Here is a 27,576-nt window from a genome sequence, read left to right as displayed (position 1 = left end):
AATGCAAATACAAGAGATGCTTGGGTGAGATTACTGAGCGATGACTGATGAAGTGAGAAGCAGAGCGGAGCTGTAATCCGGTCAGAGAAGTGAAGCTTATAGAATACATAGAAAAGAACAAATTGTTGTGTTTTGTCAAATGGCTGATTTTCCAGTGATACATACAGTACTTTTGTTCGGCGTTTGTACAGAATACTGTGGTTATGTCTTGTTATCAACTGGTATTGCCAACTAACTCATGGCTAACCTTGACCGGAGCACCAACGTGTTGTGCTGGAACGCAGTAAACTCCTGAGCTAAATGGAACGCGGCATAAACGTGTAGATAGAACAATCGGACACAGATCGCATCCGAGGTTTGATCAGATCCATCTCGCGGCGTGAACCTGCAGGATCACCGTTTCCACGCAGCGTATCTGGCTGTATTATGTACCGCTGATGATTTATTTGTCCGTGCTCTCTCTCTCTCTCTCTCTCTCTGTGATCAGATTAGTTCAGTCCTCCTCTCAGCCTTGGGGAACGCCTGCTCGCTCACACAGCCAGATGTTCTGCTCTCCTCTCCGTCTTTCTGTACAACCCTGCATCCTAATGACACACACACACACACACACACACACACACACATGCATGAAGCATCCCATCCCTCTCTGATAAAACACAGTGACGAGCTCGATCATCATTCCTTGTCATCTCTGGTGTCGCTGTTCAAAATTAATGACTCAGGTTTTCCCCCAAAACGTCTGAAGAAATATTACATCACCCAAATGTGAGGTGTTGAATTATTAGAGAATCATAAAAAGAATAAGGCTTATTAAGATGTCTTGCCACATATTCAGTAATATACGCTCTATATTTATTAGAGTAGTTATTTGCTGCATAAATTAACATATTTAGGGACCACACCTACTATACTGATACCTGTTTTAATGCATCTTATTACAACATCTTTTGATTGCAACTAACAATTAATAATCTGCTGATTTTTGTATTAATTGATTATTTATTTGCTTTATAAAATGTCAGAAAATTGGGGAAAACAGGGAACCAGTAATCTGACTTTTTAAGTCGAGATACGGATACCTGGTACCGATCCCCCGAAATACTTCACGCTTTACCTTTAAGATAAATATATCGTGCACAAGCAACTTGGTAAAAAAAACTTCAAAATTGACAGGAATTACAATTCAAGTTTCAACCTTTTTAATGCATCGACACACTGGTAAAAACGTAAACAGGATTATAATGTATACAGTATAATAAACAGATCGGTGTCGGTGCATCCCGTGTGAAAAAGGCTCATCAAAGCCCAACGTGAAATATGAATGTCTTGTTCTGTCCGACCATCAGTCTAAAACCCAAATATGTTTGGTTTACTATCACATAATACAAAGAACAGCAGCAAGACTTCACAATTTAGGATCTGGAAGAGAAGATATACGAGATGTAGGACTGAGATATTAGTGAAATATCACTTTAATGAGTTTCCTCATTAGCACTGTCTGTGTTTGTCTGTGGGGAGCTGAGTCAGCTAAACTTGGTATGCAGACACTTGTAGATTAACACAGAACAGGTTTCGTCATGCACGATGCGCCACGTCTGCTTTATTAAACTCAGCTAATCAATCAATTTCCTGCTGTCCTCCCTCTTATTCGGCCGCTCTTATAGTTTCAGAAGTTTCCCCGGCTGCAGGAAGCGCAGACCGAAAGCAGAAAGACTCTTTTTTTGAAGGTTTTTATGTCTTTTTCACTTCTGAAACTCTTGAATTTAAACCTCCAGATAACCAAAAGTAAGCCAGTTTGCAGGATCAGCTCTGAGCCACCGTCGCGCCGTAGAATCCGAACCCAAACAACAAAACGACCACGAGATTTAATAAGCGGAGGCAGAACCAAGTCTGCCTTCAGCGGCAGGGGTTGATTGGCTTGTGTTTACACCGCTTCTCAATGCCCTTTTAATCCTCCATTCCCCGCACGCGGCTCAGCCTACGCAAGCATCTGCCTTCATCTCAACAGCAGCCAGTTACAGCCAAGCAGGAAATACTAAAACCATGGAGACGGCGAGAAATGTGACACAGAGAGATATTGCTCTGGAGGCTTGTTTCATTGTTTCTGAATAAAGCCTTACATGGTGTGTGAGCAGTGCTCATGAGCGCTGCTCGCTCTCTTTCACTTTGTGTGTGTCTCTCTCCTTTCTCCTCCGTGTACTTGTTGTTTCTCTGCAGTCACTGGTCTCTCTTCATCTCTTTATTGTCTTCTTTGCCTTTGTTTCCCTACTTTTCTCTCCTCTTCTCCTCGTTTTCTTCTCCCGCTCAGATGTTGTGTGAAAGCCTCTCCTCGGTGTTTGCAGTGACGGGTGGTGCTCCGGCTTATTATTAGCCTGTTAATTATCCACAGAGGGTTTTGCTGAGCTTGTTGTTGTTCAGTAAACCTTGACATTAGCATCATCGCTTATTTGACTTTTCTTTTTTTGTGTGTGAAGAAGCGAACTTTTCTAACTTTTTTTAGGCGTCTTCCTCTCGTTGCTGTGAGAAGAGTGAATCTGTGAACGTTCCTGACCGTCTTCACTGCCGTTTCCACATCACCTCACATGATCTGGACTAGCTGGCAGCCATTTAGAAGAGATAAACCTTTGATGCATGTGTTATTGAACACATACACACATGTAAATACTTTAGAAATGAAACCAAATACATGCATTTAGGAGTCAACAGTCTCTCTGTTTGTTTCCTCTCATCACTTAAACAAACAGAGTGGGTGCTAGCCTTTCATATTAGCATCAATGGTTTAAGTACGTCGGCTACAATTATCACAACAATACCAACATTCAGGCTCTCATGTGGCTCATTGATATATTGGCTGATATATTTTGAAAAGGTCTCACATATAGATTATCAGGTTCAGTCTAATGTAGCCAGTATCAGTATCAGACGGACTCTAAACTCTATTCTGGATTTGTTTTCCTTTTGTCGAGCACTTTGTAATCTCTTCATATAAGTTCTGTAGAAATAAACGTCATTATTGTTACGTTGGTGAGCTGGATGATGTGGATTTTGCAGTGCCGGTTATTTGGCCTGACCTCCGACCTCCGACCTCATAGTATCGACACATGAATACATTATAAAGAGATTTACCTGAAACTCTGGTGATATGAGTGAGTGTGCTCGATGTTTGTTAGAATGATACGGAAGAGTCACGAAAGCAAATGACAAAGTTTTTATGGACTTCTGCTTTAATTAGCGATCACATTCATCCATCAGTTCCTCTGATCGGTTGTTGATCTTTGGTTTCAGCCTCCCTAGAATTCCAGGAATTAAAAAAAACGAGATCTGAAGCCCGGCTTGGTTTTAAAATGTCCGTCCCAGTTTCTCAAAGTCCGTGGAATGTCTCGTTTTGTCACGTACGTACATATTCAGTTTAATATGATGTCAAGCAGAGAAAAGCAGGAAATCTCCAGAAAACTGCATTTTCTGCCATTTTTGCATGAAAAATTACTTTAACTGTCAAATCAACTAATCCATCAGTCGACTAAACGTTGCAGCTCCACTTCTTTTTGCGATGCTGTACGAACCTTTTTCTGTCTGTTGCCAGTGTCGCTTGCAGCAACATGGCGCTGAGTTGTGTGGCCTGAGTAGAATGTGCATTGTTGAGCAGAGGGAAGTCGTTCATTTATTGTCTCGATGGCTGTTTTTGAACCCTTGACCCTCACTGTCAGCTGACGCAGGACAGTAAACTATATCCTATATATACAGACCGACACACCGACAGACAGGCTTCATACTGAGTTTATAAAGGTGGAGTCAGGACGGGTTCTTCTGGGGTCACAGAAGGAGAGAGCACCGTGATGTTTTTGACTTCATGGCGATACCTGTTGTTTTACAGCCGCACCTGCAGCAGAAAACCTTCCTGCTCACACTCCTTTAGAGAAACATTAACAAACCAGGAAGGAGAGCCGTCCTCAGAGTGTGCCAGAGCTCCGGCGGTGTTTGGAGGGGCGTCATGGAAAAGTCATGAAACGTTGCAGCGCTGTTGAGCCACGTCGGGAACCCTTCAAAGGCTTCGCGTGATTTTTTTAGTTTTTTGGGGGATCGTCTGACTTTCGCTCCTTTCTTTCCTCCCCGTCTTGAGGGGGAGAGGAGAGAGCAGCTGGTGTTGAATTGGTCCTCTGGTGAGAGATTAGTATCCACTACTCCCCCTGCAGTCTGGGCCGCACTGCAGCTCCGATCCATCCTGCCTTATAAATCCACCACGGACTCACTGTGACAGCTTCTGGCAAGGTACACGAGTGCAGCGCTCTGTGTATGTGTGCGTCTGCACTGGATGCTTGTGAATAACTCCCATTGAATGTGTGTGTGTGTGTGTGTGTGTGTGTGTGTGTGTGTGTGTGTGTGTGTGTGTGTGTGTGTGTGTGTGTGTGTGTGTGTGTGTGTGTGTGTGTGTGTGCGCCACATGATTTCCTGTTTTCATTCCTTTCTGATATCCCACATGTGTGTGTGTGTTGCGGGGTCCTGGTCGTCATTACTGCGTGGCTTTTTGTGAGGCATTAAGTGTAATTGTAGAGTGTGGTGGGAAAATATGCAGCGAGGGGGTATCAGCGACGGGGTGAGGAGGGGTGAGGAGGGGTGAGGAGGGGTGAGGGAGAGAAATGAAGTAAAGGAGGGAGGTGAGGGGCAGAAACAGAAGAGAAAAAAAAGGATTGAAAGAAAAGGTGACGGTGCAGAGAAGTTACAAGAGCAAATGGAGAGAGGTGCGAGTGAGAGGAATGGAAAAGGAGTGAGGAGGAAGAGGTAGGACGAAGGGACGAGAGAGCGATGGAGGGAAGTGAAGTAAGAAAGAGGGAGGAGGACAAAAAGAGTCGGGCAGAGAAAGAAGGGAGGGCAGCTAACGAGTGAGGCGACGTCCATAACAGACCAGAATCAAAATTCTGCTCACGTGTGAAAACAGCCTACGTGGAGACTATTGTCCTCCGGTTGTTTTTGTAAAGATCTCCGTCCACATTAAACGTCTGAACAATTATAAAACAAATACATTTATTTATTTCTGATGGCAAAACAGCAAATCTGTTCATCGTACATCCTGTTGGTCTATAACTAGTCGATAGACATAACAATGTTCATTCGTCACTCAAGTCGTTTTTCACACAGAGATGCTAAACTTTTCTCTGTTCCAACTTCTGAATTGTGAGGATTTATCTGCTCTTCTTTGTGAGATTGTAAACTGAATATCTGAGGGTTTGACTGTCACGATCACTACTTTATGTTGGACGATATTTTGTCATTTTAAGACCATTTAATGCCACTGATATGATAATATAATAGCATAATATAATAATGCATAATAAGCGTTTTTTTAAACGCGTAGGCCTTAAGCTTTAAATCTGCTGTTTGTTCTGGCATCATGTTGACTAAAATGTCAACAAAATGTCCATTTATCGTACGATAAGAACAACAACGATCCGTTTTACGATCACTAAGTTATCAGCAGACGGGTATCCAGGTTAATGACAACACGTGTAGTTTGTGATCAGCTCTCTGGACATTTAGAAGAAGTGATGATGGAAAACGTTTAAGTCGTCAGAAAGTTGTGCTCTTCACTTTGAAAAAGCTCTTTTTCGATGTCAAAACTTCTGGCTCAGTGTGAAGTCCAAGACGGAGAGAACAAGATGTGTTTTTAGATTTAGCAGCTTCCACATCCTCAATACTGAAGCTGCTGCCGTTAGTGTCGGCGTACGAGGAAGAGAAAGGGAGGAAGGGTAGAGATGAAGAGGAGAAGAGACAGGAGGTGACAGACTAGTAACTTAAGGGAGAGAAAGGACGAGGTAATAAGAGAAAGAGCGATGAGTCGAGAGAGTTAGGAGCTTGATGAAAGTTAGATGAGTGCACCTCCGAGGGGGAAAAAGAGAGATTTGGAAATCTTATGGATGAGATCATGGGAAGCTGAGATCTGTGCGTTTAACATGAGGCTTTAGCAGGACTCAGCCACACACACACACACACACACACACAGCTGCACCTGTCCCTGACGAGGCTCCGCAGGAAGAGGCGTGGCCTTTGGCACCGGTCCCACCTGCAGTCAAAATGCCTCATCCATCCCATCGCTGCTTGTTCTTATCAACGTTTTCACACACACACACACAGAGAGTGAGGTAACGTCTGCGCTCCATGTGCTGCACCACTGTTGTGTTAAAGAGGTTATTATGCAACACAACAGTGGATCGTAGTCAAGAGGCCAAGCGAGAGTGAAAGAAGGGAACGAAAACAGCAGAGAGGACAAGGAAACACATGGAACACATTAATAAAACGTCTAAAATACAAACCTTGTATCTAACAATATGAGGCCTCGGGTTTGGCCTCACTATTACTCACTACTACTGCACTATTTACATTGTTTACACTTGTATATAGATGTTTTATTTCTTATTTTATTGTTGGTCATTGGTGCTTTTATATACATACATTTATATATCTATAATATATGTATGTTTAATCCTCTTTATCTGTTCAGCTTTGTTGTTCTCGTCTGAAGGAAGTTCCTCGCTGGCCGCTTGAGCTCGATAATAGAGAGTAAAAGTCAAAACATCTCAGCCGCTCTCTGGCCGTTGTTGTTTTAAACTCTGTCTCCTGTGAGCACCAAATCTTTAAAGGAGCGCCGTACTAAGTCGCTTTAAAACATTAACCCTTCATAGACGGAGTTTTCTCCCCCACTATTGTTTCATCTAAAACCTGAAAGTTGATATGAGATTTGTTAAACTGTGATCCTGTAAGTGTTCACAGATGGACGTACGAAACAAGAGACGACTTGAGAAAGCTTTAAGTCTTAACTCGCTTTGAGCCGCGGTCGGCTCTCTAAACACGGCCCACGATTCACAAACTGACATTTTCCGACGGACTGTTTTTTTCGGCTACTTTGAATTGCTGGCATCAGTGAATAAAATCAAGCCATTGTAAATCTTAATATAGTCAACTGGACACTCTTTCTGCTCTAAGCATCGCTGTAATGCCACAGAGAGCAAACTCCAGCCTTCATGTCAAACTTGTTTACATCTTACAGCACACAGAGCCTCAGACGTTCAGCTCGTGGGCGAGTTTTTCAGCTCATGTCTTTGTGTCCGTGAGTCTCGTATTGAGTTGAATTTGAGTGTTTGGTTGAATGGGAGTAAGTGTTGGATGGAGGACAGACTGTCAGTGTGACACTAGGATCAAGTGGAGCCGTATAATTATTCCTCATGAGGCTCATTGTAGTTACAGGGAAACTCATCCGGTCTACATGAAACCAGCATCAGCTGTTCACATCTTATACATTTAAGATGGTTTTATCTCTGATACGCTATTTGGAAAGAAAACATCGCAGGAAGGATGTTTTTTATTTGTATCAAACACTGTCCCACAGGTCATGGCTGTCTACACAGAACAGCCATGACAGTAGTTTCACCTGAGCCCGCTCAGTAATCTGTTTTTTTAGCCTTCGGTTTTGTACAGAAATGAGGTCGAGAAGAGTCACGACAGCTGAATCGTTGGAGTGGTTTTATTTATATTCTCATGTCGTCCTTTAAGACGGGGTTTGGCCTCCTGAAGGTGTGAAGAGTTCACAATGTTTGGCCAATGTCTAGCTTTAAAAAGCTTGTTTTCTTCTTTTTACTCTCGTCTTGTTGACTTCATCCACAGTGGGGCAGGTGGTTGTCTTCTGATGATGGGCAGCCACCGGGATCAACAACAATCAGCGCATGGAGCTTTATAAAAGGTTCTTCAGAGCCGTTAGGTTTATTGTCCAAAGGTCCAAAAAGGGTTTTCTCAACTGTTTTAGAAAATGGTGCTCCCCAGGCTTTGATTTCAGGAATATAAATGTGTTCAAGAGAGATGTAGTCGCTTCACAGGGAATCCTAAAGAGGCCCTGTGGCGCTCTCTAGTGGGCCGGGTTTTGTAAATATATCTACCGAGTTACTTGGATGGATACTCTTTGCCTCTCTGCTCCACTGTATATATTTTAAAACCTTTTGTCTGTGTGTGTTTTTAGTGAAGGAGGAGTATGTGTCAGAAGAGGAAGAGGAGGATGAGAAGGACACTCTAGTGGACGAGATTCTCCAGCAGGGAGACACAGCCGTCATCTATCCTGAAGCCCCGGACGATGAGCAGAGTCCGGCAGAGACAGGGGGCGCTGATGAAAACGGTAACATTTACACAAGCCATTGTTCAAGCTTCCCTTCTCATCATTGGTTCAAGCTGCAATTAGCAAGATCGTAATGTGATCGTACAGCTGTTACATAACAGGAAGACAAAAAGATACGTCCACTAAATTAGGGACTGTTTTGAGCTCATAATTAAATGATTATAATCAATAACAAGATGTTTGCATCCATTAAATTGCAATAGAATCAATGCGTTTATGATAAATCTTACCAAATTCAACTTATTACTGTTCATTGGGGGTTCAACTCGCTCTGACAGTGTGGACGCTGACAGAGAAATGTTAAGCAACCGTGAGGGATATGAACCCGTAATAAAACTTGTGACACAAAACCCACTTTAAATAATACACTAATCCCCATTCGATCACTATCAACTCTTATATATTATATAATAACTTATATATCCTTGTATGGGACAGCCAGACACCACCACCGGAAAACACAGAGACTTTAGTCGAGCTAAACGTTCAACTTCAAGGTACAGCAAAGTGGAGACGCTACACCTCCAGTGCTCAGATAGCAGCCAATTAAAGCCTTTAGAGGCAACTCAGCTCAAAGACAAGAAAGACTTCATCACACTCACTCGAGGGACAGCTGGCCAATCACGGCCTGACCTGGTCGTGACTGTCAGTTTCATAAAGTTACAGAAATGTTGACGACCTAATCAGACGATGGCAGACGTTAAGCATCACCCTCCGTGTTCCTCTCCCTGTCGTCTCCATCGCAGGCACCCCGGACTCCTTCTCCCAGTTGCACACTTGCCCCTACTGCTCCCGGGGCTACAAGCGCAACGCCTCGCTGAAGGAGCACATCAAGTATCGCCACGAGACCAGCGAGGACAACTACAGCTGCACGCACTGCAGCTACACCTTCACCTACCGCTCGCAGCTGGAGAGGCACATGAGCCACCACAGGGGCACCAGGGAGCAGGTAAACATCGGGACCCGACGTCTGTTCTAATATATATTACAAAAGATTGTATGGTTTCAAGGCTGGAAAAGTCTTAGTATATAACGTTTATTTGTCTTTGGAAGTCTTATATTATGGCTTGATAATTCCTAGTAACCACAATTTTCTGCTTTTACTGAAATTGGCTGGTTTTATATCGGCTTTTTTCTCCTTTAAATGTTTTTCTTTGTTTTTTTAAGTGCTGGTCACCTGACAAATTCATCGACGTTGGGGTCTCCTTTCATGCACTGTGATTTATTATTCATTCAAAATCAATACGCAACTTTACAATCTGCAAATCCAGTCATATACTTAAACCTCTGCATAGATAATCAATGTTGCTCTGAAACCTTGAAGAACATATAGATTTCTCCTGTGTTTCTAAGAAGGTCAAAGCTTTCTGTGTTACATGAATACTAAACAGCTCATGTTAACAACAAAAGGAAGACTTCTGACTTATATCTATTGTATGGACACATCTTCTCATCGCCGTCCTCCTCGACTGTTTTTTGTCTGTCTCAGCGTCACGTTTCCCAGTCGACAGGTGGATCAGGAGGAACAGGTGGAACCCGCAAGTTCAAGTGTACCGAATGCTCCAAGGCCTTCAAGTACAAGCACCACCTGAAGGAGCACCTGCGCATTCACAGCGGTGAGCTGTTGCCTTGTTCTCACGCAGCCCATGACCCAAATCTCCAGGCAAAGGCTTGTAGCAGTTGTTTATTATCTGTAATCACTGTGTTTGCAGTTGATTGATGGTTATAATCAAATCTACACAGTCATCACAAGTTGATTACAGCTTTTATTATCTCTTTCTTGGATGCTCTGTTACAACAGGCTTTCCTTTTATTCACTGAGTTAAAAAAATCATCTGCATGAACCCCAAAAATGACCATGCAAACAAAAGACAAAATGATGGAAATTCAGTCTAAAATTAGGCAAATTGTGATTTAAAAACAGAAAACTATCTAATCACGGATTAAGTTAATAAGATTGTAAATTTGACCAGACATTTAATATCAATAGAGGTACCATATCCAGTCCCTACCATAAAAAAAAGTATTCAAATAAAAATAATCCTAATTGAAGATGTGATAGAACTTCTCTTTTTAACAGTTTTTTGTCATTTCTCCGTGTGCTCCTCTTAGGTGAGAAACCGTACGAATGCTCAAACTGCAAGAAGCGATTCTCCCACTCAGGCTCCTACAGCTCCCACATCAGCAGTAAGAAGTGTGTGGGCGCAGCACCTCCCAATGGCGTCCCGCGAACGTCGATCAAATCCCCCGCACCCACCGCCCAGACCACACCGGCTGTAATTGCTCCGGTCCGCATGATTCTTAAAGAGAAGACTGAAAGCAAACCCCTGCAGGAGCAGCTCCCCGTCACCCAGATCAAATCTGAACCTGTGGAATACGAGTGCAAGCCTGTGATCGCGGCACCGGCAACTTCAGCCGGTACCAACGGCGTGGTGAACGGAGGGACGGCACAGCCAGCTGTGGTTCCGGCTACGACCCTCCCTCAGGGTGTGGCTATGGTCGTCCCAACAGTCGGCCTCATGTCGCCCATCAGCATCAATCTGAGCGACTTGCAGAATGTGCTGAAGGTGGCGATGGATGGAAATGTGCTCAGGCAGGTGCTGGGTACAGCTAACGGGGTGGTGACGCAGGGGAAGCAGGGATTTGTGGTCCAGCAGCCACAGCACCAGATCATCAGCCTGCCGGCTTTTGTGGATCACGACGGCACCACAAAGATCATCATCAACTACAGCATCAGCCCTGCAGCCGCCACCACTGCCACGACCCAGACCGCTGCGATTGTTGCTAAAACCAGTCCTGCTCCCCTTCCCACTGTCACCACTGCTGCAGCCCCCACCCCCACCAAGACAGATAGACCCTCAACCCCAGAGGTGACCGACCTCTCTATCGTAAAGGCAGAGCCAGAATCAGTGGCCATCACGGAGACAGAAGCAGTCACACAGACGGCTCGGATGCCAAAAGTCAACAGCACGTGTTTACTGTGCGATGACTGTCCCGACAACCTGGAGGCGTTACACCTCCTCCAGCACCGCAAAGCAGCCAACGGGGAGGCCGTCGACTCCGCCGCTTTGGACCCCTCGTTCGCCGCTCTGCTAAGCGAGGCGGGGGTGACGCTGGAGGAGCCGCCTGTGGACGACCTCCTCTCACTCCTCAAGACCTACTTTGCCTCCAATGCCAACCCCAGCGAGGAGGAGCTGACAAAGATCTCAGGGTCTGTCAGGATTCACGTGGATGTGGTCAGAAAGTGGTTTGCGAAGATGAACTCTGGGAAAAATGTGGGAAAATACCGCAAAATAGCCATGTCGGTTTCAAAGAACACTGAAACCAGAAATTCCAGCTCAGAGGACGCCTCGAATCAGAATGGGATGGCAGAGGAAGACAGTTCCCAAGAAACCTCCAACAAAGACTCATCAGAATCTGGCAGAGCTTCCCCGTCAGACTCTTCACCACTAAGCCGCGATATTGGGGACCTCATCATCGTTAAGAGCGAGCCTGAAGACCCAGACTTCGTGGACTCTCAGGCCGAGCCGCTTGACCTCTCCCTCCCTAAACATATCACAGCAGCATTGGAAACCACCACGCCTCCCGCCAAGCAGCAGGAACATCCGCTGAACCTGACCTGCCTGAGGAAGGAGCAGCTGGAGGGTCGAACCATCTACATCACCACGCCTCAGACCGGAAGACCTGTTAGCATCGTCACTGCCGCTCAGCTGCCCACGTTAGTGGCCATCGCTAGTCAGGGCACGGTGAGCTGCCTCAAGGCCATCAACACCACGACGAAACGCACCATCCTCATCCCCCAGCTCACCTACACCTACGCCACCACGGCCGGCAGCGTCACTGGAGCAAAGACTGTCGTACTCAACGGCCATAAGGTTGGTAGTAGGGTTGGTAAAAATTCTCAACCCGGTTTGATTTGAATCCAAACACAGGACCGCACTGGGGTACCACACTTTACCACTAGGAGGAGCAGCATTTCCCTAAATTGAGAATAGCTAATCCACCTTAAAGGGAGCGTTCTGAGGTTAACCACTTTTAGTCAGCAGGTGGCAAGCACAATACAAGATCTGAGCTTATTGTCTCATCTTATATCTGTTCTACTACTCTGACCACAGAGCAGCACCCATTCATTTCAAACAGGGAATCACTGAGCTCATTTTCCTCACATGATTGCCTTCAGCCGACACATTGAATTAAATACTTTGACCCACGATGATAAATGTCATTTTTCTTCCCTTGACAGCAGGAGAAGAGGGTGGACAGCAGCTCTGACGGCGTCTCACCAGTGGAGGAGCAGAATGACTCGGATTCGGCCGCACTGATGAAGAAGCGACGGCTGGAAAACGGCGTCTACCCGTGTGACCTTTGCTCCAAAGTCTTCCAGAAGGGCAGCTCCCTGCTCAGGCACAAATATGAACACACAGGTAGGCCTCACAATCAGAAGACACGTCTTCTACTATACTTCTACTCAATTGAATATATGTCACGATTTTGAGAGCAGGTAGCAGGATTTGAACCAAACGCAGTTCAGTTTAGTTTGTTATTTTCGAGCAAAGGCAGTACGAGTCCGTGTCTGACTCTTTGTTCTCTCATCTGCAGGAAAACGGCCCCACGAGTGCAACATCTGCAAGAAGGCCTTCAAACACAAACACCACCTGATCGAACACTCGAGGCTGCACTCCGGGGAGAAACCCTACCAGTGCGACAAGTGCGGGAAGCGTTTCTCTCACTCCGGCTCATACTCCCAGCACATGAACCACCGCTACTCCTACTGCAAGAAGGACGGGCCGAACTCCGGCTCCGGCTCGGGGCCGCGCAGTGTTCAGTCGGAGCTCGGCAGCCCCGGTGCCGGACTGCAGTCGGACAGTCGGACCACGACCCCGCCCTCCCAACTGGACTCAGACGAGAGGGAGAGCGAGGAAGAGGAGGACGAGGACGACGAGGCCATGTGTATGGACGACATCCGGGTGGTGCAGGTGGACGACGGTGATTGCGAGATCTACGAGGGGAACTTTGAGGACGACGACGAGGAGGAGGGAGAGGAGATCGTGGAGGAAGACGCGACAGGAGAGGAAGAGGCAGAGGGGGAGGAGATGGTGGAGGAAGACGCGACAGGAGAGGAAGAGGCAGAGGGGGAGGAGATGGTGGAGGAAGACGCGACAGGAGAGGAAGAGGCAGAGGGGGAGGAGATGGTGGAGGAAGACGCGACAGGAGAGGAAGAGGCAGAGGGGGAGGAGATGGTGGAGGAAGACGCGACAGGAGAGGAAGAGGGGGAGGAGGAAGACGCGACAGGAGAGGAAGAGGCAGACAGGGAGGAGGAAGACGCGACAGGAGAGGAAGAGGCAGAGAGGGAGGAGGAAGACGCAACAGGAGAGGAAGAGGAGATGGTGGAGGAAGATGCGACAGGAGAGGGAGAGGGGGAGGAGGAAAACGCGACAGGAGAGGAAGAGGAGATCGTGGAGAAAGACGCGACAGGAGAGGAAGAGGCAGAGGGAGAGGGGGAGAAGGAAGACGCGACAGTAGAGGAAGAGGCAGAGACGGAGGAGATGTTGGAGGAAGACGCGACAGGTGAGGAAGAGCCAGAGGGGGAGAAGGAAGATGCAACAGGTGAGGAAGAGGCAGAGGCAGAGGGGGAGAAGGAAGACGCGACAGGAGAGGAAGAGGCAGAGAGGGAGAAGGTGGGTTGTGACGTGTTGGAGGTCGAGGTCGGGGACGATCACATGGAAGACGAAGACATGGAAGAAACGAGTGAAGAAAAGGAGGAAGCGACAGGTGCGGATACGGAGGAAGACTGTGAAGCAAATACGGACAAAAGCGTCAGGGAGGAGTCGGACGGCGCCGAACCCACAGAGGAAGTGGTGACAACAAACGCCAAATAAAAGTTGGGAAAATGTCTTCGGGAGAGCTCGAATGCCTCGGTTAACGAAGACGAGTCGATTAAGACAAAACCGCAGAAAAGTCAAGAAAGCCTCGGCGGTTGCCTGATCTTAACGGTCCACTACTGTGTACAAAAACCCAGGTGTGCCTGAACTTGAAAAAAAAAGAAAAACAAAACAGACTTTTTTTTTTTTTTTTTTCTCGTGGAAATGAAATATCAGTGTTAAAAATTGTTTATAGAAGTACAGATTTTAAAGCAGAACTCACCCGGCAAACTTGTTACTGAGACATCCCAGGTCGTTTTATTGTTTTGTTTGTTTTCATTTGGTCAGTGTTACTAATCTTGTTTATTGTTTGAAAAACATTTTAACCTGTAAAGATGAGAAAAATTTCTATACCTTTTTATTGCCAATGAAGTTTCCTAAATCAGTATTTTATTGAGTTCTACGAACAAAAACCTCTGCACTACAGTATTCCTGGTTTACCTACGGATACATGCCTCATGCATTGTATGCCCTTCAGTGTTATATACGTACACTAGCTCGCGAGATGTTGTTTGCGTTAGTGTTAGTCTTTGCTAGCTAGCATTACTTTTACTTTTCAGTTTGACTGTTAGCCTTAAGGAAAACTAAGTATTCTTGGGGGGGGGGTTGTGGGCGGGATGGGGAGTCCGGGATGAGAAGGTGGCTCCTGTGCACCATAACCAAATGTTGTCCTATCAGGGAAGGTGGAGTCACAACCTTAAAGCCAGCATCAGGCGCCAGTGTTTCGCAACCCGGCGCCGCCCGTGCGGGTGGAGTCTCCCGGGGTGAATATTGAAAAGCAGGCTCCACCTCGCCCCCCCCGGCTCGGCCGAGGTTCCAGAAACACGGGCGCCTGTTCTTACCAATCTTCTCCTTCTTTCGGTGGACTTTAGTTGTGAGTCAGTGTTTCAGTGTTATTAGCTTGTTCATGAAGTCATACTGTACGTGAAGGAACAGGGCTGTTCCCTGCTCCACCCCAACGCCTCCAGCCTTATGCAAGACCTGTGTGCTGTTAAAAGTGCCATTGAACAGTGTTATCGTTTCTTCTCCTCACATGTAGCCAGTATTATGTCCCTCTGTTACTCACACAAGACCCATATTGACTAATGTTTGTCGACTTGCACAGAGCAGCTTCTTTGCCACAATTTAAAAAAAAAGACGACAGAGACTAATTAATCAGTTATCCCCAAATCTGCCGCTGATTTTTTGCAGATCAACTAAATAATCAATTCATCAACTAATGGTTTTGCCTCTACATAATATATATTTTTAAAAAATGAATATGTATATTTGATGTTGAGGGATCATTTGCAGCTGTGGCCCAGTTGACAGTCACTCAAAAAGAAAGTAGTTCAAACGTTTTTAAGCTTTGGAAATGTGGAAACCATTGAGAAACAGTCCAGACTGAGCTAACATGCAGATATGAAATGCCTTGTAAACTTAACACGATCACTTTCCTGCAGATGTTAAAACCTTCTTTTTTTTTCTTTTAATGCGAGTTAATGTGTTTTTTGAAGTCATGAGTTTTAAAAATGTTTACATTAAGTGCTTAAAAAAAAACCCGAAAATGTTCTGTTAAAGTAGATTGAAATACTCAAAGCTTGTCCAGCTCCAACTTGACTCTCTGGAAGAAAAAAAAAATGTCCAAAAACCCCCCAAGATCAATTTCAAGTCAAATGTAGACGGAAAGATTTTACATTTTGCCAAAACCTGTGCACTTGTTTCCAGATGATTTGTGGCAAGCTGTCCCGCACTTCAGGTAACAAACGTTAGTGAACGTGGTCTCTGTCGAGGTGTTTTCAGTTGGTTTTACCGAACAGTGTTTATAATATTAGTCTGTTTTATTGTTTTTATGTGTCCTCTGTATGTTCTTTTTTTTCTTCAACAATGGCAGTATTAGAACCCTTTCACAGATTAAAAAACAATGTACCTGTTTAGTTTCTAGAAGACTTTTTTATATTTATGTGTCTTATTTTTATATTTTCTTTTATGGTTATTTATTACACATTGTAGTGTACATTACTGTAGTTTGAATTGATACAATAATATATTTTAGTATGAAAAATAATCTCAAGACAAACAAAAAAAAAATCCAACATGTGGTTCTGGGAGCTGAAGTTTGTTTTAACAAAAAAGAAAAAAAGATAAAAACATGTGTTCTGTAAACATGACTTCTGTTTTAAAGCTACAACAAAAAAAAAAGAAGAAAAAAGTCAGGAATGAAGTGAGAAATAGAAACTGTTACATGTGCATCCGCGTCGTTATGAAGCTACTGAATTCTAAAGCTCTGTGATTTTAAAGAAGCATGAGTCATCGCCGTTTTAATGAAGGATCTTGTTATGAAGCCTCCCTTTTTATTTCGAAGCCAAATTTAGATCGTCCCGCCGCCCTGTTTTCTGTTCTGTGCCAACCTGTTCCATTGTACTGTCGAAGGCTGCATATCGTTGGTTCTGTCCTCACCCTTTGTACATCCACTGTCTTTTTGTATTGTTTTTATTTTAGTTTTGCTCCATTTTTATGACTCCCCATCACAATAAAATATAAGACAGCATGTCTGAGTTACTTGTTTTACTTCTCAGCATCCTAGTTTGTCGGGTAAAAAAATTAAAATAAAATCCAACCAGCTGCAGTGATTTATGTAGATATAGTGGGACTTGGTTCACATCTTTGCCAGAGATGTACAATAAGATTCAAGTCACTTAGACATGACTTAGTTTTGACTTATTAACTTTCTTAAGCAGCATTTTGAGTATTTTTACCTTTAGTCTTGAGATGAAGCACGTCATACTTCAGTTACACTTGAGAATTAAGAAGTAAGAGGTTGACCGACTGTGCATTTGCAAAGGCTGATATCATAACGACAGATTTGAGCAGGAAAAAGACAATAGCTGATCAATCCCATGAACACACACATTTTCAGCCAAAGTGGCCCTCAAACGATCACACATGGCCCCGAGTTATCACTATGACGGTTATGCCTGCTAGCTGACATGTGAGCGGAGAGCTGAAAGCAAAAACATGCAGCTCACTGGTAAAGATCTGGAGAAATACTAAATAATAAGAGAGTGACAGTCAGGCTTTGCATCACCACAGACCTTATAGTACTATATACAACAGGCCTATGAACAGCTCAGACATAATAATAATAAACTGTATTTATATGGAACTTTTAAAAACACTGTAAGTGCTTTACAATAAAACAGAACACATTTAAAACACACAGAGAACTAAATAAACTAAAAACAGAAAAGTAAAACAAACTCAAATGTCCTCAAACAAATAAAAATCACAGAGAAGCAATTTCACTTAACGAGCGTTTGCAGCCCTGATCTCCTCCGCTCATTCCACAGTCTAGAAGCTAAAGACAAAATACACTTTGAGCAGAAAATGTCACGACAATCAAGCTGCTTCAGTGCATCACATCGTGTTCAGATCCCAGGAGTGGCCAACTCTTGACTCCCCACAAATAAATACTGAATCACAGTACTTTGCACCATATGAATGGTCTGAACTTCAAAAGGACATTCAAGCTTGAAAGTCTCATCCGATTGGATGAATTTAATCTTTTAATTTTGGCCCTTTCAGAGACGCGTCTGCTGTGTGTGTGTGTGTGTGTGTGTGTCTTACTATCTCTGATCTAGTTCTCCTGCTGGACTCAGAGACATCTTGATCTCAATGAGATTATTCAATAAAGGTTTTAATAATCTGTATATTGTTTTGTCTATGATGCTCAGTGGAATCAGGTTTGTTTTGCTGAGCAGAGCTCACACTGAATGTTGTAGTTTGGATCTCTCACCGGGTGGCGCTAGAAGATCACCAAACACAGCTTTACAAACCCAGAAGGAAACTCAGCCTGCGATTTCTTACTCACTTGTGGAATTTAGCTCATTGTTTCAGAATCTACAACACAAATGTCTCACTTCAAAATGAAACTCTGCAAACAATCCTTTCTCAAAATGTTGCATTTTTACAACTAAATGAGGCACACATTTAAATTAATCTTTCAAAATCTTTGTATACCTTTTTTATTCTCACACAGGCTTCTGCGAGATTGTTCCAGTGCAGTAAATCTACTCACATTTCAGTGAATAAAATGAATATAACGGCTTTTTGTTTTTCATCGCAGGTTTTAACGACATAAAAGAAAACACAAAGGAGAGAAAGATCATTACAATATAACTGTTGCCAATTCCAGGTATGTTTTGCTCGTTTGTTCTCCCAATGGTTGCAGGTGATTTATTTTTTTAACGAGTGTCTAATGTGTAAGAAGTGTGTTGCAGAATTGCAAACAAATTGCAAAGCAGAAAATGTGTTTGTACTTTGTTCCTTTGTTTAAGTTACAAAAGTTGAGGTTCTGATGCTTTTGTGTAACCATTCACTTAAGCAATCACAAAATCATAAATAACTGAGTTATGATCTTTGATTATTAATTTGTCGTCTGAGTGCTGAGGAGGATTTGGAGCTCTGTTCGAATTTAAAATCCATGAAATCTCATAATTTGTTTCTTTCTCTCTCGGGAAAATGACAGATTATCTGCTTGGCTGATTTCAGTGTACAATTGTACAAGGACATGACGAGAAGACAAAGCAGTCCGTGTTTACTCTGATCCACCTGCAGAAGAAAGAGAATAAGAGGTGATTAGAACGAGTGGGAGCAGCTTTTTAAATGTCTCTCCTGATGTCCAGGTGATGAAAATATACACTTAAAATGCACTTAAAGCAAACTGCTGCACTACTAAAGCAGAATTATGCAGTAGTACGAGTGGTTTCAGTGTAAATGGACTTAATATAGTTCTAATGAATATTCATGATGCACCTGATGACGGCTTTTTCCTTTTTTGCCCTGCGGGCCAACTGCTGCGTGTGCAATATGAAGAGAAGTAAAGGGAGCTCAAGGGAGGAAGCTTGATGCTGGTGAGCGGCCTCTTAATTGTGTGTATATATATATATATATATATATATATATATATATATATATATATAAGGAACAGGGCTGTTCCCTGCTCCACCCCAACGCCTCCAGCCTGATGCAAGACCTGTGTGCTGTTAACATGTTGTTTCTCACAATTACGAAAAGATACTTCCCATGAAAGGTGATGAACGTAAGTGGATGTGATCTCTTTATGAGTGTCAGTCAGGTCTGGCAGACCTTGAATAGTGTCTTTAATAATTCGGCCCATGCATTAACAGAACGTGATCTCAGCTCTTTAACAATACACTTTGACAGTTGTCATGACATTTCTCTATTTCTCCTGGTGTGCTCGGGTCTCTGTTGGAAAATACATCTTGATCTCAATGAGATTATTCAATAAAGGTTATAATCTGTATATTATCTTTAAGTGCAAAGGGTCTGTGATGCTCAGTGGAAGCAGGTTTGTTTTGCTGAGAAGAAAACTGAGAAACAGAAGGAGAGAGTTCCTCCTAAAGCTGCAGAATGAAGGTCTGTCACCGGGTGGAGCTAGAAGACCAACAAACACCTTTTGTGGTGTTTCAGGAGGAAAACTGACTCAGTTATTCTCTCATATTAGTTTCACATTTTCTCCATCAGCTTTGTATGAAACCCTGTAAATAAGACAAGAAGAAAATACTTTGTTCATTCTTGAATCCAGAAATACTTTATTCATCATGTAAACCTTCAGTTTGTTCACATCCCATCAGTAAAGTCTGTTAAATGACTCTTGTTCAATGATTTCATGAACACATTCACTTCATCCTCATAATCTATTAGTTTGACCAGAATCTCAGTTATGTGAAAGAGAATAATGAATGATTTACTTATTGATTATGATTATAATAATTAGTGATATAATACATCATAGAACCTCTTTTGTATAACGATGAAGAAAACAACAAGAACAACATTTAATCTGTTCTAGAAAATAAACATAATTTCACTTAAAGAAATCTTTACAAAGAGTGCTGAGAACTAAATATCTTTGATAAAAGAAGCTCTGGTGATTTCTCTCTTTAAGAGCCATGCAGTGGAAGAGAAACAACAACTAACAAATACATCAATACTAATATTTATCAAACATTTAAACCTCAGAGCAGTTTACATTTTCATGAAGAGAAATATCAGTTCAGGTCAACAAAGATCATCATGAGCAGTGATAGCCTCCATGGCTAAACAGACACAGAAAGGAGCTCCACCTAAAGAAACTCAAACATTTACACAACAAGAATGAGAAGATGTCAAAGTACCGCCCACAATGTTTGATTGACAGCTGAAGAACAATCAGCAATGAAGCGACAATGATGGAGACAAAATGAGTTTCAGGATCAAAACACAGAAATTAATTTGCTGTTCCTTGAATCACTTCTGACTATTTTAGTTTACAGAACTCAGCAGTGTCTCCATGATAATAAATCCTAATTCCAGCATAGAGAGGCTGAGTGAATGTGGTCTGGACTCTGTGGAGGAGAGTCATGGTTTCAGAGACGCTGTAGAAAGACAGAATACCTGCTCTGTGATCCAGGTACACTCCTACTCTGGAGGACTGAGGACCAGAGACGGGAGTTTGGATATTGTTGTACAAAAATGCAAAACTGTTTTTGTTACAATCTAACGCCCAAGATTTATCATTGTATCCAAACGTACATTCATCAGAGCTCCCTGTTCTGCTGATATTCTTGTATGCGACTGCTACAAAAACTTCTCCTCTCCTCTCCACCTCCCAGTAACAACGTCCAGTCAGACTCTCTTTACTCAGGACCTGACAATATGTAGTGAATCTGTCTGGGTGACTAGAATAAGACTGTTGTTGACTCATTACTGTTGCTTTTCTGTTCCCCTCAGATAATAACAGTCTTTTGTATGCTGTGTTTGGATCCAGTGTGATTTCACTTGAATATCTTAAGAATCCAGCTCTGGTCTTGGGCTCTGCTTGTGAAGGTGACAGTAAAACGTCCACTTCAGTCACTGCCAGTGAGACGTTTGTCCACTTCTCTCTCAGAACGTCCTGTAGTTTATCTCTGACTTCTGACACAGCCGCCGTCACGTCCTCAAAGTAGCTCAGAGGACGGATATCGATGCCGGACGAGTCTGTAGGTTCTCTGAGTGGTGACAGTGAGGGGTAGTTGTGTAGAAACTGGTTGTGATCCTCTGTGTGTGAGAGCAGCTTCAGCTCAGCGTCTTTCCTCTTCAGCTCAGAGATCTCCTGCTCCAGCTTCTCCTGAAGCTCTTTGACTCGACTCACTTCACTTTTCTGCTGGGATCTGACCTGCTGCTTCACATCGGAGCTTCTTTTCTCCATGAGACGGATCAGCTCAGTGAAGATCTTCTCGCTGTCCTTCACCACTTCGTCGGCAGAGCGATTGACGGCCTCCACCTCCTGTTGAAGCAGCTTCACGTCTTTCTCTCTGTCCTGGATTCTCTGCTGGATGTTTAGTCGACTCACCTCCAGCTCTCTCTGCCTCTCAGTGATTTCTGCTGCAGCTGAGACTGTGTCGTGGCCTTTGTGTTCATCCACAGAGCAGAGGTAACAGATACACTGCTGATCAGTACGGCAGAAAATCTTCATCACCTCATCGTGACGAGAGCAGATGTTCTCCTGGAGCTTCTTGGAGGGGTCCACCAGCTTGTGTTTCTCAAAGGCAGGGGATTCATAATGAGGCTGAAGGTGTTTCTCACAATAAGAGATCACACACTGCAGACAGGACTTGATGGCTTTCCGTTTCCTCCCAGTGCAGACATCACAGGACACATCTTCAGGTCCAGCATAGCAGTGATCAGCAGGAGCAGCTTGGAGTCCAGTCTTCTTCAGCTCCTCCACTAAAACTGCTAACATGGTGTTTTTCAGCAGGACAGGCCTCGGTGTGAAGGTCTGCCTACACTGAGGGCAGCTGTGGAGTTTCTTCACATCCTCTTCATCCCAGAAGCTTTTAATACAGTTCATGCAGTAGCTGTGTCCACAGGGAATAGTCACCGGATCCTTCAGTAGATCCAGACAGATGGAACAAGAGAAGGTTTCCCGATCCAGCTGAACTCCTTTCTGCGCCATTTCACCTCTCAGTAACAACGACTGTCTGAGTTTCACTTCACTAGAAGCGACTCTGCTTTGACTTCTGATCTGAACAACATGTGTTTGTTCAGTGAATGGAGCCTGTCAGCTCTATGGCTTCACCACCATGTTGGTTACACCCATCTTTAAAACTGTAGATCTGAAGGGGAGGGAACAAGGAGATATGTGGACAGAGTGGAGCCGGCTGTGTTTGAGAGCAGCAGGAAGAAGGAGGGGTTATCAAGCTGTGGTTCATTCCAGGAAGAGGAGCAGCGCTGTGAATGTGAACTTTGTCTCCTCATTTACAAACAGAGCCTCGGTTAAAACCTGCTCCACGTTTGAAAACATTTCATTTCTTTAGTTGTTAAATATTTCTTGTCATTTTCTAGAGCAACAGAGGAGGGATCGCTGGATGGACAGAAGTGCAATCATGTGTACAGAATGAACATGACAGAGTTACAACACATTCAATGCGTTTTACAAATTATTCATATAATAAAAGTATTAAAGCAGAAAAATGCTGGAAAAATTACGACTACTAATAAAAACAGCAGCAGTGGATATAGTATAATAACAATGATAAGTAAAGCAGCAATGGTATCTGTAATAGTAATAGTAATGTGACTCATAATAATAATAATGATAGTAGCAGTGGGTGTCAGCAGGGCCATCACGACCGCGGTCCAGATACAACCACGATCAATGGAACCCTGTGAGGAGAGAAAGCACAAATACTCCGGGGAAGAAGCAAAGTTAGTAATGTGCATTAATGGGACATGAATTCATACAGAAGGAGAGAGAGAAGAGGAGAGAGGAGCTCAGTGTATCCTAGGAGGTCACCCGGTAGTCTAGGCCTATAGCTGCATATCTAGGGCTGGTCCAAGGCAGACCTGAGCCAGCCCGAACTATAAGAAAGTCTTCAGCCTACTCTTAAATGTGGTGAGTGTGTCTGCCCCCCGGACTGAAGCTGGAAGCTGGTTCCACAGAAGAGGAGCTTGATAACTGAAGGCTCTGGCTCCCATCCTACTTTTTAAGACTCTAAGAACCACAAGTAACCCTGAATTTAGGGAGCGCAGCTCTCGGGTGGGGTAATATGGTTCTATAAGCTCTTTAAGGTATGACGCTGCTTGACCAATTTGGGCTTGGTAGGCGAGGAGAAGAATTTTAAGTTCAATTTGTGATTTTACAGGGAGCCAGTGCAGAGAAGCTGATACAGGAGTAATGTGATCTCTCTTCTTAGTTTTTGTGAGTACATGTGCTGCAGCATTCTGAACCAGCTGGAGAGATTTAAGAGACGTATTAGAGCAGCTTGATAATAAGGAATTGCAGTATTCTAGTCTAGAAGTAACAAATGCATGAACACATTGTTCTGCATCGCTTTGATACAGGATGTGCCTGATTTTTGCAACGTTGCGTCGGTGAAAACAGGCCCCTGATTAATAATAACTCTGAGATTCTTTACGGTGGTGCTGGATGTCAGGGCAATGCCACCTTGTTGCTGAGACATCCCATGTTGTTTCATTGTTCTTCATTTGGTCAGGCTCCACCTCGCCCCCGGCTCGGCCGAGGTTCCAGAAACACGGGCGCCCGTTCTTACCAAGCTCCTCCTTCTTTTGGTGGACTTTAGTTGTGAGTCAGTGTTTCAGTGTTATTAGCTTGTTCATGAAGTCATACTGTAGGTGAAGGAACAGGGCTGTTCCCTGCTCCACCCCAACGCCTCCAGCCTCATGCAAGACCTGTGTGCTGTTAACATGTTGATTCTCACAATTACTAAAAGATACTTCCCATGAAAGGTGCCATATAAATACAGAGATCAAAGTGATTCAAATATGTTTGAGGCATACATAGTGTATCTCTTTATGAAATGCATTTTGTCCTGATATCTATAAATACATATTTTATAAAACGTTTTAAGACTTGAATATTTGTTGTTGAGGAATAATCTTCAGTTAGTTGACCGTCTTAGTTGCTCAATAGTTTATAAATGCTTAAAAAAAAAGAACATGTTCTGTTAAGGCAGATTGAAATCTAGAAACATGCAGGGAATGAGATCAAACACCAACTTGACTTGAACAAATTCAGAAATGTACAAAACCAAGATCAGTTTAGAGTGAAATGGAGACATAATGTTTTTTACATTCAGACAAACTCGTGCGCTTTGTTTTCAGACGGTAAAGAATGAAAGGAGAAACTGTGGCAAGCTGTTTCAGCTTCAGGTGATGAACGTAAGTGGATGTGATCTCTTTATGAGTGTCAGTCAGGCCTGGCAGACCTTGAATAGTGTCTTTAATAATTCGGCCCATGCATTAACAGAACGTGATCTCAGCTCTTTAACAATACACTTTGACAGTTGTCATGACATTTCTCTATTTCTCCTGGTGTGCTCGGGTCTCTGTTGGAAAATACATCTTGATCTCAATGAGATTATTCAATAAAGGTTATAATCTGTATATTATCTTTAAGTGCAAAGGGTCTGTGATGCTCAGTGGAAGCAGGTTTGTTTTGCTGAGAAGAAAACTGAGAAACAGAAGGAGAGAGTTCCTCCTAAAGCTGCAGAATGAAGGTCTGTCACCGGGTGGAGCTAGAAGACCAACAAACACCTTTTGTGGTGTTTCAGGAGGAAAACTGACTCAGTTATTCTCTCATATTAGTTTCACATTTTCTCCATCAGCTTTGTATGAAACCCTGTAAATAAGACAAGAAGAAAATACTTTGTTCATTCTTGAATCCAGAAATACTTTATTCATCATGTAAACCTTCAGTTTGTTCACATCCCATCAGTAAAGTCTGTTAAATGACTCTTGTTCAATGATTTCATGAACACATTCACTTCATCCTCATAATCAATTAGTTTGACCAGAATCTCAGTTATGTGAAAGAGAATAATGAATGATTTACTTATTGATTATGATTATAATAATTAGTGATATAATACATCATAGTACCTCTTTTGTATAACGATGAAGAAAACAACAAGAACAACATTTAATCTGTTCTAGAAAATAAACATAATTTCACTTAAAGAAATCTTTACAAAGAGTGCTGAGAACTAAATATCTTTGATAAAAGAAGCTCTGGTGATTTCTCTCTTTAAGAGCCATGCAGTGGAAGAGAAACAACAACTAACAAATACATCAATACTAATATTTATCAAACATTTAAACCTCAGAGCAGTTTACATTTTCATGAAGAGAAATATCAGTTCAGGTCAACAAAGATCATCATGAGCAGTGATAGCCTCCATGGCTAAACAGACACAGAAAGGAGCTCCACCTAAAGAAACTCAAACATTTACACAACAAGAATGAGAAGATGTCAAAGTACCGCCCACAATCTTTGATTGACAGCTGAAGAACAATCAGCAATTAAGCGACAATGATGGAGACAAAATGAGTTTCAGGATCAAAACACAGAAATGAATTTGCTGTTCCTTGAATCACTTCTGACTATTTTAGTTTACAGAACTCAGCAGTGTTTCCATTATGACCATAAATCGTAATTCCAGCATAGAGAGGCTGAGTGAATGTGGTCTGGACTCTGTGGAGGAGAGTCATGGTTTCAGAGACGCTGTAGAAAGACAGAATACCTGCTCTGTGATCCAGGTACACTCCTACTCTGGAGGACTGAGGACCAGAGACGGGAGTGTGGATATAGTTGTACAAAAATGTAAAACTGTTTTTGTTACAATCTAACGCCCAAGATTTGTCATTAGATCCAAACACATCTGCTCTGATGATATTCTTGTATGCGACTGCTACATAAGCTCCTCCTCTCCTCTCCACCTCCCAGTAACAACGTCCAGTCAGACTCTCTCTACTCAGGACCTGACAATATGTAGTGAATCTGTCTGGGTGACTAGAATAAGACTGTTGTTCACTCAATAATGTTGCTTTTTTGTTCCCCTCAGATAATAACAGATGTATGTGTGCTGTGTTTGGATCCAGTGTGATTTCACTTGAATATCTTAAGAACTCAGCTCTGGTCTTGGGCTCTGCTTGTGAAGGTGACAGTAAAACGTCCACTTCAGTCACTGCCAGTGAGACGTTTGTCCACTTCTCTCTCAGAACGTCCTGTAGTTTATCTCTGACTTCTGACACAGCCGCCGTCACGTCCTCAAAGTAGCTCAGAGGACGGATATCGATGCCGGACGAGTCTGTAGGTTCTCTGAGTGGTGACAGTGAGGGGTAGTTGTGTAGAAACTGGTTGTGATCCTCTGTGTGTGAGAGCAGCTTCAGCTCAGCGTCTTTCCTCTTCAGCTCAGAGATCTCCTGCTCCAGCTTCTCCTGAAGCTCTTTGACTCGACTCACTTCACTTTTCTGCTGGGATCTGACCTGCTGCTTCACATCGGAGCTTCTTTTCTCCATGAGACGGATCAGCTCAGTGAAGATCTTCTCGCTGTCCTTCACCGCTTCGTCGGCAGAGCGATTGACGGCCTCCACCTCCTGTTGAAGCAGCTTCACGTCTTTCTCTCTGTCCTGGATTCTCTGCTGGATGTTTAGTCGACTCACCTCCAGCTCTCTCTGCCTCTCAGTCCTTTCTGCTGCAGCTGTGACTGTGTCGTGGCCTTTGTGTTCATCCACAGAGCAGAGGTAACAGATACACTGCTGATCAGTACGGCAGAACATCTTCATCACCTCATCGTGACGAGAGCAGATGTTCTCCTGGAGCTTCTTGGAGGGGTCCACCAGCTTGTGTTTCTTTAATGGAGCCGCATCATAATGAGGCTGAAGGTGTTTCTCACAATAAGAGGCCAGACAGACGAGACAGGACTTGATGGCTTTCCGTTTCCTCCCAGTGCAGACATCACAGGACACATCTTCAGGTCCAGCATAGCAGTGATCAGCAGGAGCAGCTTGGAGTCCAGTCTTCTTCAGCTCCTCCACTAAAACTGCTAACATGGTGTTTTTCAGCAGGACAGGCCTCGGTGTGAAGGTCTGCCTACACTGAGGGCAGCTGTGGAGTTTCTTCACATCCTCTTCATCCCAGAAGCTTTTAATACAGTTCATGCAGTAGCTGTGTCCACAGGGAGTAGTCACCGGATCCTTCAGTAGATCCAGACAGATGGAACAAGAGAAGGTTTCCCGATCCAGCTGAACTCCTTTCTGCGCCATTTCACCTCTCAGTAACAACGACTGTCTGAGTTTCACTTCACTAGAAGCGACTCTGCTTTGACTTCTGATCTGAACAACATGTGTTTGTTCAGTGAATGGAGCCTGTCAGCTCTATGGCTTCACCACCATGTTGGTTACACCCATCTTTAAAACTGTAGATCTGAAGGGGAGGGAACAAGGAGATATGTGGACAGAGTGGAGCCGGCTGTGTTTGAGAGCAGCAGGAAGAAGGAGGGGCTATCAAGCTGTGGTTCATTCCAGGAAGAGGAGCAGCGCTGTGAATGTGAACTTTGTCTCCTCATTTACAAACAGAGCCTCGGTTAAAACCTGCTCCACGTTTGAAAACATTTCATTTCTTTAGTTGTTAAATATTTCTTGTCATTTTCTAGAGCAACAGAGGAGGGATCG

The 27,576-nt window shown here is 43.6% G+C and overlaps 1 protein-coding gene and 1 pseudogene across 2 annotated transcripts in view; one reads left to right on the top strand and one right to left on the bottom strand.

The window, feature by feature from the left end:
- Positions 1-14,425, top strand: part of zeb1a (zinc finger E-box binding homeobox 1a) — a gene marked incomplete at its 5' end in the record, with an annotated part of 52,160 nt that extends 37,735 nt beyond the window's left edge. The window contains 7 exons of the mRNA XM_079172930.1: positions 8,006-8,158; positions 8,905-9,107; positions 9,648-9,774; positions 10,271-12,033; positions 12,402-12,582; positions 12,758-13,398; positions 13,603-14,425. Of these exons, the coding sequence (XP_079029056.1) occupies positions 8,006-8,158; positions 8,905-9,107; positions 9,648-9,774; positions 10,271-12,033; positions 12,402-12,582; positions 12,758-13,398; positions 13,603-14,037 (3,503 nt within the window). The 3' untranslated portion in view covers positions 14,038-14,425. The remainder of the gene's footprint in view (positions 1-8,005; positions 8,159-8,904; positions 9,108-9,647; positions 9,775-10,270; positions 12,034-12,401; positions 12,583-12,757; positions 13,399-13,602) is intronic.
- A 5,226-nt stretch (positions 14,426-19,651) lies between these two features.
- Positions 19,652-27,290, bottom strand: LOC306706018 (annotated as a pseudogene). The gene is made up of 3 exons: positions 25,505-27,290; positions 25,382-25,404; positions 19,652-22,262 (listed from the first exon to the last, which is right to left on the bottom strand). The product of its transcript is annotated as an uncharacterized misc_RNA (transcript).
- Between the last annotated feature and the right edge of the window lie 286 nt (positions 27,291-27,576).

Source organism: Pholis gunnellus (genome assembly GCF_910591455.1).
Source record: "Pholis gunnellus genome assembly, chromosome: 14".
In the NCBI taxonomy this organism is placed as follows: Eukaryota; Metazoa; Chordata; class Actinopteri; order Perciformes; family Pholidae; genus Pholis; species Pholis gunnellus.
Note: the sequence above shows the minus strand (reverse complement) of the source record. Positions and strands in the feature narration are given on the sequence as shown.